This window comes from Platichthys flesus, chromosome 23 (genome assembly GCF_949316205.1).
Source record: "Platichthys flesus chromosome 23, fPlaFle2.1, whole genome shotgun sequence".
Taxonomy (NCBI): Eukaryota; Metazoa; Chordata; class Actinopteri; order Pleuronectiformes; family Pleuronectidae; genus Platichthys; species Platichthys flesus.
Window position 1 is genome coordinate 17350713 of NC_084967.1, and position 17181 is coordinate 17367893.

General features: G+C 46.7%; 3 protein-coding genes across 3 annotated transcripts; 2 read left to right on the top strand and 1 right to left on the bottom strand.

Annotated features, from left to right (window-relative positions):
• The first annotated feature begins 1424 nt into the window (after positions 1–1424).
• On the top strand, positions 1425–5541 carry gpr19 (G protein-coupled receptor 19). The gene is made up of 2 exons (XM_062383049.1): positions 1425–1568; positions 3092–5541. Exon 2 carries the CDS (start codon positions 3118–3120, stop codon positions 4378–4380), a length of 1263 nt encoding a protein of 420 aa, XP_062239033.1. The 5' UTR covers positions 1425–1568; positions 3092–3117; the 3' UTR covers positions 4381–5541.
• Positions 5542–5731: 190 nt separating this feature from the next.
• On the bottom strand, positions 5732–8504 carry crebl2 (cAMP responsive element binding protein-like 2). Its single transcript, XM_062383050.1, has 3 exons — positions 8281–8504; positions 7198–7395; positions 5732–6949 (listed from the first exon to the last, which is right to left on the bottom strand). Exons 1-3 carry the CDS (start codon positions 8293–8295, stop codon positions 6785–6787), a joined length of 378 nt encoding a protein of 125 aa, XP_062239034.1. The 5' UTR covers positions 8296–8504; the 3' UTR covers positions 5732–6784.
• A 3959-nt stretch (positions 8505–12463) lies between these two features.
• dusp16 (dual specificity phosphatase 16) lies at positions 12464–16840 on the top strand. The gene is made up of 6 exons (XM_062382300.1): positions 12464–12733; positions 12834–12972; positions 13985–14148; positions 14538–14697; positions 14777–14900; positions 15253–16840. The coding sequence occupies exons 1-6, from the start codon at positions 12506–12508 to the stop codon at positions 16373–16375; spliced, it is 1938 nt and encodes a 645-aa protein (XP_062238284.1). The 5' UTR covers positions 12464–12505; the 3' UTR covers positions 16376–16840.
• Positions 16841–17181: the final 341 nt, after the last annotated feature.

A 17181-nucleotide genomic window follows, 5' to 3' on the forward strand; every position in this document is an offset into this window, starting at 1 on the left:
AGAAATCAAATAAACTAGGACCTTAATAAATCACTGTTTAAATATTTGCCTGTTCTTGTGTTTATGGGGCCGTTTTGGTCTTTTATTCGTGTACTAATTTCTTTTTGTTGTGTAACATTTTGTGCTTTTTAATAACTGCTCTATAAATAATCTGACGCCTCTGTAAACTGTTTAAGGACAGCGAGGTCAGTATTGATTGGTTGATCGATGGAAGAGGGCGTCACCTGTCCGCGGAGGGGGAGGGGTTAAGAAGGGTTATATAGGGAGTGGGCATGTCTATGTTTAACACATTTGTTTTGTGGAACAACTTCAATAAAAGTTAATAAACCAATAAAAAGTTTTTATCTCTCTCTCCTTCCTCTCTCTCTCTCTCCCCCCTCCTCTCTCCCTCTCTCCTCTCTCTCTCCCTCCCTCCTCTTCCTCTCTCTCTCTCTCTCTCCCTCTTCTCTCCCTCCCTCTTCTCTCCCTCTCTCCTCTCGCTCTCTCTCTCCCTCTCTCCCTCCCTCTTCTCTCCCTCCCTCCTCTCTCTCTCTCTCTCTCTCCCTCCCTCCTCTCTCTCTCTCCCTCCTCTCTCTCTCTCTCTCTCTCTCTCTCTCCCTCTTCTCTCCCTCCCTCTTCTCTCCCTCTCTCCTCTCTCTCTCTCTCCCTCCCTCCCTCCCTCTTCTCTCCCTCCCTCCTCTCTCTCTCTCTCTCTCCCTCTCTCTCTCTCTCTCTCACTCCCTCCATCGGCCCCACTGTCTGTTGCCCGTAGCAACTGGCCTGTTGGAGGACCGGTCCTCTTAGCTGGGGTTGCCATGGGGACGTGCTGCGTCATCAGGACACTAATGGAGGACAGACACGAGGACACTAATGGAGGACGGACCTCAGGACACTAATGGAGGACAGACACGAGGACACTAATGGAGGACGGACCTCAGGACACTAATGGAGGACAGATGAATTATTGATGAATCAGCTGAAGCACAAACACACGATCAGTGTCGTGATCGTTTCATTTCTTTAATTTAATGTGTTCATGATATTTAAGTAAAATGTTTATGTCAGAATTATTTGTAAATTATTAAAATGACTTCCTAATTAAAAGAGAATAATCTGTCAGTTAATGTCAATAAGACGACGTCACATGAAGCTGAATATCTCAGATCACAACGCTGCCACCTGGTGGCCTCGCTGTCCAGGTCCCGCCCATTCAAGCTCTTGACCAATCAGGAGTCGAGCTCAGCTGTCAATCATGACGTCTTAATTCAGATAGATTGGTCTCTACATTTTACATCGGGTTCACAGTCGCCCCCTGGCTGCTGTCAGTGGGACTGTATGTGAATGTGAACGTTGGTGGAGACAGGGGGCGTGTCTCTCTGCTGAGACCAAGAAACATCTTCATCCGCCCCTGCTGTCTCCTCCTCCTCCTTCTCCACCTCCTCCTCTTCAATCTCCTCTTCCTCCTCTTCATTCTCCTCTTCCTCCTCTTCAATCTCCTCTTCCTCCTCCTCCTCCTCTTCCTCTCCTCAATCTCTGGATCACGGAAAAACACCAACATGCAGCGACTGTTCCTGTTCTGCTTTCAGCCGGTGAGTCTACACGCACACACACAGACACACACACACGTCGCCATTTGACGCACTGATGTTCGTTTTATCTCCGAATTCTGACTCGGTGTGTGTGTCTGTGTTATCGTGATTGTGTTTGTGTGTGTTTGTGTGTGTGTGTGTGTTGGTGTGTGTATGTGTGTGTGTGTATATGTGTGTGTGTGTGTGTGTGTGTGTGTGTGTGTGTGTGTGTGTGTTTGTGATTGTGTTTGTGTTTGTGTGTGTCAGACATGTTGTGGCTTCAGGTTGGAAACATGACGCTGCTTCAGTCTCCTGCTGTTTGATTGATTGATTGGTTGATTGATTGATTGATTGGTTAATTGATTGATAGATTGGTTGATTGATTGATTGATTGATTGATGACATTCTCACTGTAAAATGAATCTGCCTTTAAATATTTAATTAAATCATATTTTAACATTAATTTATCAACTAAAATCTTAGTATTGTATTACAATGGTGTAATAGATTACTGTAGAAATACCTTTACTCTGATACTGTGCGGTTCCAGTGATGTTGTGAAACAATTTAAGTTGTTTTTTCTGTATTTATTCAGGTTTGATTTAAATCAAATCAATGGATCAGTTTGTAATTTATGTTTCAAAAGGTTTAAATTAAATATTCAAACTAACAGAGGTATTGTTATCAAGTATGGCACTGAAGTACAAACTGGAGGATCTTTACTTTAGCACAGAACAAAGATTATTCAATTTATTAATAAATCATGATCAACAACTCAGTTGATTGATTTCAGAAATAAGAGATTCTGTGTTTTTGATTCTTTGTTTCTTGTGTTTTCTGGGACAAATAGAGAATTATTATATTTGTTAGTGTTTCATGATCTTCAGCTTCAACGTGTTTAATAAATAAGAAGAAAACAAACGTTTCTTTGTTTGTTTTAGTTTCACTTTGATTTTTTAATCTAAACTATTTTAATAACAAATAAAGAAACATCTGTTTCCGTCTCTGTGGTTGTTGTTGTTTTGTAATTGTTGTGTGGGTATTGTTTGGTTGTTGTGTAGTCTAGTGGCAGAAACTTGGACTATGGGCAGAGAAGGTCTCTGGTTCGACTCCACGGAGAAACAACAAAAGATGAACCTGGATTGATCTGTCCAAAAATCCAAGAGTCTCCCTACCCTGTCTAGTGCCCCTGAGCAAGGCACCTTACTCCCCCAACATCTGCTCCCGAGCGCCGTACATGGTCGCTCACTGCTCTGTGTGTCCTGCACCAGATGGGTCAAAATCAGAGGTTACATTTCCCTACCTGCATGAGTGTGTCTGTGTTTGGGACGAATAAATGAATCTTAATCTTCAATTGTTGTTTAATTGTTTTGTAGATGAACCTAACCTCCTGTTCACCCGTCTCTGACCTTGATGCTGGTCTCTCACTAGTTGTGGTACCACACCTGGGAGCATTGTGTTGGTTCTCCAGATGTTCGTCAGCGGGTCGAACAGAACCAGTAGTTTAACTGTTCAGCTTCTGGTTTGTGTTTGTGTGTCTGCAGCTCGTCTCTGGTGCAGCATCATAACTATGGTTTATGCTGAGTCATCCCGTGGTGTGAACCCCTCCCTCCACTCTCCGTCTTTCCCGTATCAGATGTCATTTAACTTTTCCGAGAGGGAGAACTCGACTGTGCTGGGCACCTTACCCACAATCCCCCTGTGCAGCCTGGAGGACTCGTCCTCTGGCCGGAGCAACGGCACGTCCGCCTCCTACGAGCTGACCTCGGTGGAGGTCGCCGTCCTGGGTCTGGTGTTTGCGATCCTCTGGCTGATCTCCATCCTGGGAAACGCCCTTGTCTGCCTGGTCATCCACCGGAGCCGACGGACTCAGTCCACCACCAACTACTTCGTGGTGTCGATGGCGTGCGCCGACCTGCTCATGAGCCTGGGCTGTGCCCCGTTCGTGCTGCTGCAGGTCGCCGCCGGGCGATGGCCGCTGAGCGCTGCTGCCTGCAAAGTGGTGCGCTATGTGCAGCACCTGTGTCCTGGTGTGCAGGTGTTCGTGCTGCTGTCCATCTCCGTGGACCGGTTCTACACGATCCTCTACCCCCTCAGCTTCAAGGTGTCCAGGGAGAAAGCCAAGAAGATGATCCTGGCCTCGTGGCTGTTTGACGCCGCCTTCATCTCGCCATGCTTCGTCTTCTACGGCTCCACCTCCACAGACAGTCACTGCGAGTTCTTCCTCCCGGACCACTGGGGCAGTGTGGCCTACGCAGTGGTCCACCTGCTGCTCGGCCTCCTGGTCCCGGTCGCACTCATTGTGTCCTTCTATCAGCGGGTGATCCGCTACATCTGGAGGATCAGCGCCGACGGTCACACGGTGCGCCGGACGATGAACATCGTCCCACGGACTAAAGTCAAGACCATCAAGATGTTCCTCATGCTGAACTCCGTCTTCTTCCTCACCTGGACGCCCTTCTACGTGGCCCAGCTGTGGCACCCCAGGGGGTCGGAGGCCGCCAGCAGACAGGGGCTGCTGTTCTTCGCCACCATCGCCTGGATTTCCTTCAGCTCCACGGCCTCCAAGCCGACCCTGTACTCGGTCTACAACGCCAACTTTAGAAGGGGCATGCGGGAGACCTTCTGCATGTCGTCCATGAAGTGCTATCGCAGTAACGCCTACACCATCACGGCGAGCTCTCGCATGGCCAAAAAGAACTACGTGGGGGTGGTGGACCTCCCAGAGCAGGCAAGGACCAAGGACTCGGTCTGCGACACATTTGGCCGGGAAGCGAAGCAGAAGAAAGTCGCGTGGCTCACAAACGCCAACCCACCCAACACTTTTGTGTAAATGGCGGGTGAGCTAACAGGAGGCTAACACGCTAGCTCTTTATTCAGCGACACACAACGTGCTCAGCTGGTCCAAAGGGCTTTTCTCCCGGCAGCCATATTGGAAGTTCTCAATCATTTTCTACGTCAGATTTAAACTGAGTGGATTTCTGTGCAGTGTTACCGCGGGTCCTTCTACTGATGCATTTTGTGTTTTAATGTTAGCTTGTGAGCTAGCTCCCCACAATCCGTGGCCATTTATCTGTGAAACGATGTTGCTGGTTGTCTGCAGTGTGGTCCGAGCTAACGCTAGTAGCTGTTTGGTAACAATGACATCTCTGCTTTGCTGCATAACTGTAATGTAACAAGTTTCAGATATTAAACTGTCCAGATTCAATCGCTCGTACAAAAGAAGAACTTCATGTTTAAAATATCTGGTTCTCTCAGAAAACCACAAACTAAAGTGAAATGATCTTAAACACAGACTTCAATCAAGATGACGGAGCCAAAGTTTCTCCCACACAAACGCTGCCATCTTGTGGTAAAGATGTGCTATGGAGGCCCCGCCCATACACATGCTCGACCAATAAAGACTCAGTCTCAGCTGTCAATCATGAGCTCTCAGGCGGTTTAAAATAAATAGCTTTGGTTCTCGTCCAATCTGCTAAGATGGAGGAGGCGGGGTTTATTATCAGTACTGCAGCCAGCCACCAGGGGGCGAGCCATATGTTTTTACTTCATTTGTTTGTCTTTATTTATTAACTTTTAATTCACACGCTGTTCAGAAATCTGTTTTGCTCTAAAATGACAAATGTCGGGCGTGAGCTTGTTTCCTGCTTAACTCGTGAACTGAAGCAGAATCACGTAGAAGTGAATGAATGAATGAATTTGTTTTTATTACAATTATAAAAAGAGGCTTCAGTCCGTAAAGTATTTCAGCTGCTGATGACACGTTGTTTGTTTTACGTAATAAAGAGAACATTGTGACTTGTCCTGTTCTATTTAAATCTGAAGGGTTTTCTTGTATATTTCAGTTTCTCTGTCAACCTGGTTCCAGATTCCTGATCAGGATTCAAACCTGGTTTCTTTGTGATCTGGAGCTTTTCATCAGAACCCTGATCCTAACAACTGTGTTTGAGTCTTAAAGTTCAGAACTAAATAAAGCATCAGATGATATTAGAAACTGTGATCAATGATTTTCATTAAATCTTTCCTGAAAATGTGATAGTCACAGATTCATGAAACAAAGTGGAATGAGGATTTGTAAACACGTGACATTTCATGTTCAGTTCTTTTGTTTTATGAAACATTATCCAGCTTCTGATCAGAAGTTTGTGTGAGAACATGTAATAAGTTTCTGTTCAATCACAGAGTCTCAGTCAAACACGTTTATTTTCATGGGAAACAAAATGAGCAAAGTTCAAAGTGCGTCTGAAGAAAGTGAAGAAAGTGCAAAACTTTACCAAATGACAAAAAAACACTTCAAACTTGTTGGTCCGAAATAAAATCAGCAGTAAACATTGATGTTATTAATTCTAACTGTCAGACACAAGCGAAGAGAAAGAAACAAAGTGAACTGAAAATATGAAAGAATAAAAAGCTGCAGGTGAAACTACTATTTTTATCATTTTACTCAGAAGAAGCAGAAAATTCAATTTTCCTTCACGAAAACACTCAAATATAAAAATATATCTCACACTGTCCACATCCTGCCGCTCTGACCTCTGACCTCTGAGGCCACGTTCGTAGAACAAAGATAAAAATTAAAGCCACATTCACGTTAAGATTTAATCAGCTTCATCAGAGCGTCTGTCGTCTGCTGTTTCCTCTCCGTCGCCAGTCATGTGACTCAGGATTCCAGAAGCAGTTTATAAAAATGTCACAAATGTTTAATTTAAATTTCTGGAGAAACGTGGACGAACACGTTAAAACCGTTGATTTTTGTAATGAGCTCTGTGGTGATTCTTAATTTTTCAAAAGTGCCGATAGATTATTAACTTTTTCTTTACAAAACCTTTTAATTTAAAATAAAAAACCTCAGCTGATCTGTTGTCGACCTTCAAACTGTCCAACATTATCTCACAATATTTAAATCTGTCCCACAGAAAAATGTGCCTTTTACAATTCAGTAAAATAACTCCTCAGAAAACGTGATGTTAAGAAAGTTTTACTTTCTTAAGTCACGTGACCGCCCTGTGCTGCGGCGCCCTGATGAAGAACTGACCTCTGACCTGTTAGAGCCGTTTCGTGAATCAGGAACTGGAACTCAGCTTCACGTTCGTCATGAAACAAGAAACTGGCGGGTAAAGAAAAAAGCCGTGAATCTGCCACTTCCTGTGTGTTAGTGTGAACGTTGACATGTATGTTGAGGATGATTGACAGCAGCCGTTTCTCTCGTCAGTCTGTGGCCTCCGTCCGAGGCGTGGCTAGCCCTGACTGTTGCTGCCCACGCTGCTCTTGTTGTTCTTGCTGTTCTTGGACGTCTTGGTGCCGCCGGCGCTCTGAGGCGTTTTCTGCTCGTCCCCGGTCAACAGAGCTTTGATCTCTGACGGGATCTTCCCCTGGTCCATGGCCGAACACCACTGTTTGTACTGAGAGAGGAAGGCACAGAGGTTAAAGGTCAAGCTAACGACCATTTATCACATTAATTATGACCATTCATTTCCATGTCAGTAACTCTGGTCGTGTTGTGGATCTACAATCAAACTCTTTCAGCTGTGTTTCCTCATAACTTACGATTATTTATATTATTACAACAATCAATTTCAATCAATTATCAATGTTTCTGATCATGTGCTGCTCATCGAGCTCAGGACGTTCCCATGTGACCGGTTCCTACCATCTCCAGCTCCTCCCTCAGGGCGCAGATCGCTCGCTCTTTACTGGAAACCAGCTCCTCCAGGTACTGGTACCTCAGCTTCTTCCTCGCTCGACACTCTCTGGCGCTCTGGCGGCTCCGCTCCAGTTTGGCCTTCAGGTCGATCTTCGCAGGTTTACGACCTCGCTTCCCCGGTTTCTTCACTTTACCGGCGATCATCTAACAAACAGCAGATTTTTACATCCACGTATGTGTAGAAGGAATATTTCTAACAGAAGACCAGATACAAAACTCAAACATAACATAACTCATTTCATATCAGAAAGAATAAATACATTTAACATATTCTCCGATTATTATTTTACAGGAATTTACAGTTTGAGACCAGTAAAGTTCATCTATAATCACTCATTTCTAATAAAAGAGAAATGAATCAGAGAGCCAGGCCCGAATTCAGATCCCTGAGCTGGTCCCTGGAGTCCTGAGGACCAGAGGACAAGGGGGGGCCAGAGGACCAGAGGACAAGAGGACCAGAGAACAAGAGGGGCCAGAGGACAAGGGGACCTCTGAGTGAGGTGATGATTTCACCTGTTTTAAAATCATTGAGCTTTGTTCCAAGACGATGAAGAAACAAACACAGACACACGGTCTGTGTCTGTGTTTGTGTGTGTCACGGACACACGGTCTGTGTCTGTGTGTGTGTCTGTGTTTGTGTCTGTGTGTGTCACGGACAGACGGTCTGTGTCTGTGTGTCTGTGTGTGTCACGGACAGACGGTTTGTGTCTGTGTGTGTGTCTGTGTGTGTCACGGACAGACGGTCTGTGTCTGTGTGTGTCACGGACAGACGGTCTGTGACACACATGTTCAACATTTCTCTAAATTAAAATGTAAATATTCCAACGAGCTGCAGAAACGCAGTTAGCATTAGCTCCAGTTAGCTTCATGTCACCTACTGAATTCCCCGCAGTTAGCCGCACCAGCTAGTTAGTTAGCGTCCGAGGGTTTGACTAACCAGCTCGTTAACGACCCGCCAGCTGACCGCGGACCAGCTGTGAGTTACAGCTGGTTACAGGTGAACGGAGTTAGCCACCGTTAGCTTCTCACCTTGTTGTCATCCATGTTGTTAGCTGCAGTCGGCTAAAGGCTAACAGTTAACTTCACAAACACACGTAGAGCAACTAATTTAACGTGAACCCGCGCTAACAAGAGTTCAGACTTATTTAAACCCGCGTTAACTTTAATAGTTCAGACTAATCTAAACTCGCCTTAGAACAATAATTCAGAGTAACTTGTTTACATCCGGTTTGCTCTTCTTCTTCTTCTCGATGTATTTGCGTTTGTTAAATGACCGCCCCCTCTGGACGGACTTCTCACAGAGACACTTGTTTCAACAAATCTTTATTACAACCAAAAACTTGACAATGAACAGGGAGAGAAAATAATAATACAAATGAAAAAGTTGTATTCATAATTTACTTGATCAAAATATATAAATGTATAAAATCTAACGTGTTACCCAGAGTTTATCATCATATCATCATAACATCTGATGAATGGGACTAAATTCTAACTTAACATAACATAATTTAACACAATCTAATATAACAGTGAAATGTGATTTTTTGAAACATCTTTACTTGGTCACAGATTATTCTGCTTTAAAATGTAAATATTTAGATGATTTTGTCTGAGTAAAGTTTTTATATGTAATGTTCCATGTTTGAAATGAAGGACAGATGTGATGCAGCTGAAGGTTCATGTTGTAAACACACGGACGTGTGATCGGAGGAATGTGCAGCTCTGAGCCGCTCGCGCACATCCGGCGGGGGGGAGTTAGCCATGCATGCTAATTGCTCCAGAATGAAAACCTTTCACGATTCTTCTGCCTTCATCTCGTCTCCTGACAAATGACGGACAATAAAAACCTCAGAGACTCAGATTCACATGTTCAACAAACTTTAACGAGATAGAAGACGTGTGTCAAGATGTATAAATAAATAAATCTAGTTTAATTTATTCATTTTATACAGAGTCTATGAAAATGGTGATTTTAATCACAATTTATTTCATTTACAGAAGATCAGATCAGGACAGAATCATTAGTTAATTCACTAATTGTTCAGTCACGTATATTTAGTCATGAAATGCTGCTGCTAGGAAACAGCAACGAGGATGCTAATTAAAGGCTCCGGAGGCTAACCACTTATCAAGCTAACAGACGCACGTAGAGCAGGAAACATGACTTCCATTCTTATAATGAAATCAACCACCAGGGGGCGACACGTTTGGGAGGAAACGTTGCTATTGAGACCAAATGAGGCTGTGAAGCAGAAAGGAATCATGGGAGTTGTTGTTCTTTGAGTTAGTTTGAAACATTCATGTACATATCAAGTCATTTTCTTTTCGAATATAGAGTTTATACCATAAGTCTCGTGGCTCTGGAGCGCCCCCTGCAGCCGGAAGTGGTCCCTGATAGACGCTCCACTGCAGCGCCCCCTGCAGCCGGAAGTGGTCCCTGTCCGGGCGGACGTCACTGCCCCTTTAAGAGCTCCATCGATGACGACACCCGTGTATTTTCACCGCGGTGACCTCATCCCTGGAGCAGCGCGGCACCGCGGCGGCTCGGTGCTCGTGTCCGGAGAAGACGCCTCCTGCCCGGGGCCCATCTGCGCTCCGCTCCGCTGAGGACCACCGGACGCTCCGCTGCTTCTCCGCCGCTCCTCCGCTGCTTCTCCCGGTGAGTCCCGACTCTTTGAGCCGCCAGCCTCACGCCAGCGCCGGTGTCCGGTAAAGTTCCGTTAACGGGCCCAAAGTTTCACTTCTGTCCGGTGGCGGAGCTACACCACCGACTGTTGACGTTCACCGACGTTTACTGACGGTTACCGACTGAACCGTGAGGTGGGGAACCGACTGTGATCGGTCAGTCGGTCGGTTCCATCGAAACAGATCAGATGTCAGAGAGCCGTGAGCTCACGTTAAGTAACGTCAAAGTAACTGTAAAGTAACGTTAACGTCACGATGAACTCACTTGAAATCCAGTCAAACAGATTCATAAGTTTGAACAGGTTTGATCTAATATGTTTTCAAACCGGTGTCACTTCGGTTTGCTGACGGAGCTCAGGTCCATTAACGTCCATTTAAGAATTAACATCAAACCTCAATAGTAAAAGTGTTTTTTAGTAGAGTTTACATTCATTGTTTTAATTTTTCATATAATATCACTGTTCATATTCATGTACACGTCCCATGATGTGTTTTATACAAATACTACACTAACGTAGGACAGATTGTGTAATAATACACATCAACACGGTTTTATCACAGCTACAGTCTGTTTCTCTTCCAGCAGGGGGCGACTCCTCTGGTAGTTTCTATAGAAAGTGACGTCTCACTTTATGACGTCAGAAACATTCAGGAGTTTCAAGTCTTCTTCAAACAGCTGATGTTCATTTAGTGAATTATGATCATTTAGAGGGGGGGGGGGGGGGGGTACCACAGAGTGATTGACAGCTAGTACCGTCCACTGGGTGCAGATGAGCCCCTCCCACCTGTGTTTAAGTGAGTGGTTAAAGTCCTCTGATTGGCTGCCGAGGTGTCAGAGTCATCAGGATCGAACCATCATCTCAGTTGGAAATTATGATTTTATAAATCAGTGAGCTGTGTTGTTGTTGTTGATATGATAACAAACATCATGTGCCGACAGGAAACCGTTAAATGGTTTTACTCTTGTTTCCTCTTCCTCGTCCTGGTTCATCTTTGGTGTCGACCTCTGTGACCTTCAGGAAACCAGAGCGAGGTCATGTGACTGATGATGCGTTCGGACGTTACTGTAGCTGGTGGTTTATCAGAGTCTCGTTGATTCTTCCTCAGACTCGGCTGCTGATGAAATGTGTCTCTGACTCGATGAGTCCAGAGCAGCAGGTACCAGCTGCATTATCACTTATTGATTCATTCTTAGTCTATTGGTAAAAAATACATAAAAACCCTGGAAATGAAGTTATTCCTGATTCTTTCTTTGACGTCAGATGAAATAGAAACTGTTTGTTTAAGTAACACAACATCATCTGCAACTGCTTCAACATCAACTCATTCATTCATAGCATGAATCAGCTTCACTCAGTTTCACTCATTTGAGGATTTAAAGTGATCTTTAATTTTGCTGAATATTTTAATAAATTCAGTTTCTAGTTCTTAGAGATAATAATAAAATATTACATATAACCAACCTCCTCTAGTGAAATCCTTTGATCTCCAACAGTTACCGTAGTTATTAAAGTTCAGTGAATAAACTCTTTATAACTTGAATTTGATTAGTTATTGATCTGATGAGGCTCTGACTCTGTTGAGATCTTGTAAAAACAGATGTCTCACTCTGTGATATGTTGGAACTGCAGTGGAGCGTCTTCTCTCTCAAACTATCTCTGACGCACTGATGTTCATGTTATTTGATGATATAAGAACAGCTGCGTGGTCATGATTGACGGCTGAGAGTAACTCAGGATTGGTTGAGAGTGTGTGGGCGGGACCTCCACCATCACCTCTGCTCAGACTCTGACTGTAGATGATGCCATCACCACAAGATGGCAGCGTTTGAGTCTCAGATATTTTAGCTTCAGTTCTGGAGGAAGTGGAGACGTGATGTCGTCTTTATTTACATACATGTGTATGTAAATAAAAAAAACACCTGTTCACGTGTTCATGTGTTCATGTGTTCATGTGTTCCTGGTTCACGTGTTCACGTGTTCACGTGTTCACGTGTTCACGTGTTCCTGGTTCACGTGTTCACGTGTTCTGCAGACGTGAGGAAACATGTTTGTTTTTGTTCAGACTCTTTTTTTCTTTCTGTGAAACTGAACTAAATCTTTTTTTGTGTCAGACTCTGAAACGACTTCAACACGACGACCCGGTCGAGCTCCGTGACGTCATCACCGCTCAGCTCATGAGAAGAGAAGCTTCTGTTTCCGTTTGGCCTTTTTGCCTCTCAGGGTAGAGTGAGATCTCTCTCTCTCTCTCTCTCTCTCTCTCTCTCTCTCTCTCTCTCTCTCTCTCTCTCTCTCTCTCTCTCTCTCTCTCTCTCTCGTCCCGGGGTTTTTCGGCTGCCAAGCGCCATTAGGATGACATCATACCGGCCCGACACAATGGAGCTCTTCATCCTCTGAGGTTCCTCGCCAGGCTGTGTATCTTTGCTGGACCGCCGGCCCGGGACGCTCCGGAGGGGGGGGACAACGAGTAGGGAGGGGAGGGGGTTGGGGGAGGGGAGTGGGTTTGGGGCGGGTGGGAGGTGGGCCTTGACGTGTCGGAGCCTCCAGGGTCCAGGTCCGGATCTGGGATGCTGAGGCCGAGCGCGGTGCGGCCCATCGGGGCGGAGGCTCTGGTAGCACTGCTGGAGGGGGGGCTGGATCGGGTGGTGTTGATTGACAGCCGACCCTTCGTGGACTTCAACGTCTCTCACATCCTGGAGGCGGTGAACGTGAACTGCTCCAAGCTGATGAAGAGGAGGCTGCAGCAGGACAAGGTCCAGATCGCCGAGCTGCTGCAGCACTCGGCCAAGAAGAAGGTAAAGCACATGATCCACGGGGGGGGGGGGGGGGACTCTTCAGACAAATGGACACAAAGAGGAAGTGATGTCAGAGTTTCTCTCTCTCTCACTGCTGCAGTTGGAGCTGCAGGGCGATCAGGAGGTCGTGGTGTACGACCAGAGTTCTTCCGACCCGACGTCTCTCGGCTCCGAGTCGTTCCTCAGCGTCCTGCTGGTCAAACTGGAGAGAAGCTTCCCGTCCGTCCACCTGCTCTCAGGTCAGTTCACACCAGAGACCGACACTTATCAGTGAGGGGCGGAGTTTGAGTGGAGGGTCATTCTGTACAATAAGACTTAATTCTGTTCATTTCTATACGATTAGATTTGCAGCTCAGTTTTTTCCAGTGATGGTGAAACGTCACAGATCAATAATCTGTTGAATATAATAAAGTGAGCTCAGGTTCCTCCGTCTGGAGGGAACTTCCTGAGCAGCTTCTTCAACTCGTCATCAGCTGTTTATCACAAACGACCTCAGGGTGACGTTATGTAACGATGATGTAATGCTGCTCCGACGACTCCACCCAAAACAACCTGAACGACTTTGAGCTTTTTAAATCCGTTGCTCAAAGGTTTGACAGCAGCCGGACAGTGAGGCTTCTTCTGCTGTGAGTCTGTGAACGAGACGCGTTCATCTTCAAATTCAAACAACCGAGGTCACAACTCACCAGAGCTGTGGATTCATCCGCTGCTGGAAATAGTCCCCAACAAATTCATGTTTCTTCAGTAGGAACCAAGGGTTCGGAGCCGAGAGATACGGGGACGTAGTTGACAGACGCACACGTTGAATGGTTTGAAACTTTGGATTTATTCAAATAGAACAGTGTGGATTTCTGGAGCTTTCAGTGGAATCACATCTGTCGTCCTGAGCAGCTGAATTAATGTTTATCATCTGATTTATATCTATAACTCCACCAACACGGATCAAACGCATTGTCCTGAAGAACAGACACGAAATGAACCAAACAGAATCAAAGTTTAAGGTCTTTTAAATCATATTGTTTTAAAATAAACATTCAATTGAAAAAATATAATCTAAATGTGAAATTAGTATAAAGTAATGAAGTTTGATGTAGTTTATAACAAACTAGTGAGACTAAAAGAGGGCAGCTCAGAGGCTGGTTCCCTGGCCACAAGAGAGGAGGAACCACACACACACACACACACACACACACACACACACACATTGATCCACTGGTTCTAAATGAGACGTGAACCTGTGACCTTCTGCAGGGGGCTTCTCTGAGTTCTGTCATCTGTTCCCTGGACTGTGTGAGGGGAAGTCGTCTCTGGTTCCCTCGTGCATCTCGCAGCCGTGTCTCCCCGTCAACAACATCGGTCCCACGCGCATCCTGCCGCACCTGTACCTGGGCTGCCAGCGGGACGTCCTCAACCAGGTACAGCGCCACACGCTGGACACATGGTCGGATATTATATGGTTATTAGTTACGTACAAACATTGAAACATGAATATAAACAACAAAGCACAAACAATCTGAAGAATGTGAACGTCTCACGTGATCAGTTCAGGGACAATCAGTAAAATATAAATCCGTTTTTACAGTTGAATCTGAGGAAGTAAAACAAAGAGAGATAATGACATGTCAGTTGTTTATTTACTTTGTCAGTTCATGAATGTCAGAAAGTTTAAAATCATATGATTTTTCTTGTTTCTAAACTTCAGTCACTGGTGTCGTTTAACGTTCTATTTTCTACCATTACATGTTTTCCGTGCGGTCACCTGTTTGAGCAGATTTTGGACTTTGACCTTCATCTTCTCCTGCAGGAGCTGATGCAGCAGAACCGGATCGTCTACGTCCTGAACGCCAGTCACACTTGCCCCAAACCAGACTTCGTCCCTGACTCTCACTTCCTGCGGGTTCCGGTGAACGACTCGTTCTGTGAGAAGATCCTGCCGTGGTTGGACCGATCGGTGGAGTTCATAGGTCGGACACGAGGGAAACGCTCTCTGCTTCCTGTTCTGATTTGAACCCGTCAGCTGATCTGAACGTCTCTGTGTTGCAGAAAAGGCCAAAGCATCGGACGCCCGCGTCCTGGTTCACTGTCTCGCTGGAATCTCTCGCTCAGCCACCATCGCCATTGCCTACATCATGAAGAGGATGGACATGCCGCTGGACGAGGCGTACAGGTCGGTTTCAAAATAAAATACAATAAATCTCTAAATCTCCTCATCATAACTATTATGAACAAAACAAATGTGACGCCCCCTGCTGGCAGGAGATAGTTGTTCACATGTTATAGTTTGAAGGTTCGTTCTTCTCTTTTTAATGAGGCGGGGTTAATATACACGTCACTGCTGATTGGACGACACATCGGACTCAGAGGACACATGTCATCAGGGTTCGTCTTCAGACGTGATGTCACACATGATCTGGTTTCTCCTGATATTCGACTCTCAGGCTGTGGAACCAGATTAAGATGAACTCGTTGAGCCGCTCGTCAGGACCTCACTAACGAGCTGCTCTGTTTTTCCTTCTCAGGTTCGTGAAGGAGAAGCGTCCGACCATCTCGCCCAACTTCAACTTCCTGGGTCAGCTGCTCGACTTTGAGAAGAAGATCAAGAGTCCTCACGGAGCGGAGACCAAAGTCAAGTCCCTCCTTCATCAGGAGCCCAGCGCCGAGGCCCCCCCTCCACCTGACGACCTGGAGTCCGCCCTCAGCCCCGAGGTCGCTGTGGCCCCCGGCCCGGCTCCGCTGGAGGCCCTCCCCCCGCCCTGTGCTTTAGCCGACGCCCCCGACAAGCGTCCGCTGGCTGAGGCTCTGGGCGGCCTGCAGCTCGCTGACGGCCCCGAGGACAACGCCCGGCTGAAACGCTCCTTCTCCCTGGACATCAAGTCGTTTGGCGAGGTGGGCGGGGCTGCCGCTCACAGAGTGTTCGCTCCTCACGCCACATCAGGAGACGCCACTGACTTCTACAAACCGCCCTCCTTCAAAGAGACGACTAGTAAACCGTGTCAGTTCTCCCCCGTGGAGGAGGTGTCGGAGCAGTCCACGCCAGAGCAGAGCCCCGACAAGGAGGAGGCAGCCGGAGCAGAGCGAATGGAGCCGCCGGCCTCCAGCACCTTAACTGCTCCTGCTGCTCCTGCTGCTCCTGCTGCTCCTCCCGCTCCGAACTGTTCCCAGCAGCTGCACCGGAGCGGCAGCACGGAGAACTCCACCAGTTTCCTGTTCGGCCTCTCCCACAGTCTGCAGCACCTGGCCCAGCCGGGGTCCGGCGGCGCCCTGAAAGGCTGGCACTCCGACATCCTGCTGGGCCCCGTCACCGTCTCCACCTCCTCCCTGACCGGCGGCTGGTACCTCTCCTCCGACTCCTCTCGTTTCTACTCCACCTCCATCCTGAGCGGCGGTGGAGGCTTTGCGGCGTACAGCTGCAGTCACGGCCTGGAGGCGGTACGGCGCCGCAGTCGGCAGAGAATGGGCGACCGCTGCGACTCGAGGCGGAGCTGGCACGAGGAGAGCAGCTTCGAGAAGCAGCTGAAGCGACGGAGCTGCCAGATGGAGTTCGGAGACGGGATGACGGACAGCAGGTCGCGGGAGGAGATGGTGAAGGTCGGCAGTCAGTCGAGTTTCTCCGGCAGCATGGAGGTCATCGAGGTTTCCTGAGGCTGATCCTCAGTCAGTTTGAAAGTCACGACGAGTCACACCGGCAGCATCACCAGACGCCATGACCACGTGAGCTGGTCAGATCCACCTGAACACGAGAGCAGGTCGCCTGACGGATATCAAACGTTCAGCTCGTCTCTTCATTTGACCGCGTGTCAGAGGAAGAGGAAGATGAAGAGGAACCTTGTGAACTGGAGCTCACTGCCGACACCTCCTGACCAGCTGACTTGATTCAGTTCTTCAGTGGGGTGGGGTCACATGACAAACCGCTTCGAGATGCTGCCGGTGTGAGGAACTCGAAGCCCTCGAGTCTGGTCTCAGGGATTCAAACCTGCAACCTGGACTGTGATTTTCAGCACGATGAAGAGGCTGGGACTCGAACAGACGCCGGAGACAAAAGACTCGTTCAGTCATCATGATTTAAATTCTTGTATAAAACAGTAAAATAGTTTTGTGTCAATCATCTGTTTTATTCTCAGTTTGAGTTTGATTCTTCTTCTGCTGCTCAGGCGACCAATCCAGAAGTGGACCTGGCGCTCAGATGTAAACCTGTTTATCCACAGCGCCCCCTGTTGGATACAGTGTCAACACAAACTCTTTAACACCTTCGTCCTCACAGCCTCGAATCAGATGTTGAAATATAATCTTTTACTTAAATTGTTAAAAATGAAACAAATGTCAATAACGTTTTTTCAAAGAAAAGCTACGATAGAAAAATGAAAAAGATGAACTCTGCAGGACAAACGCACAACAGACACACAACAGACACACAAACACACATCACCTGCTGAGGAGAAACATGGTAT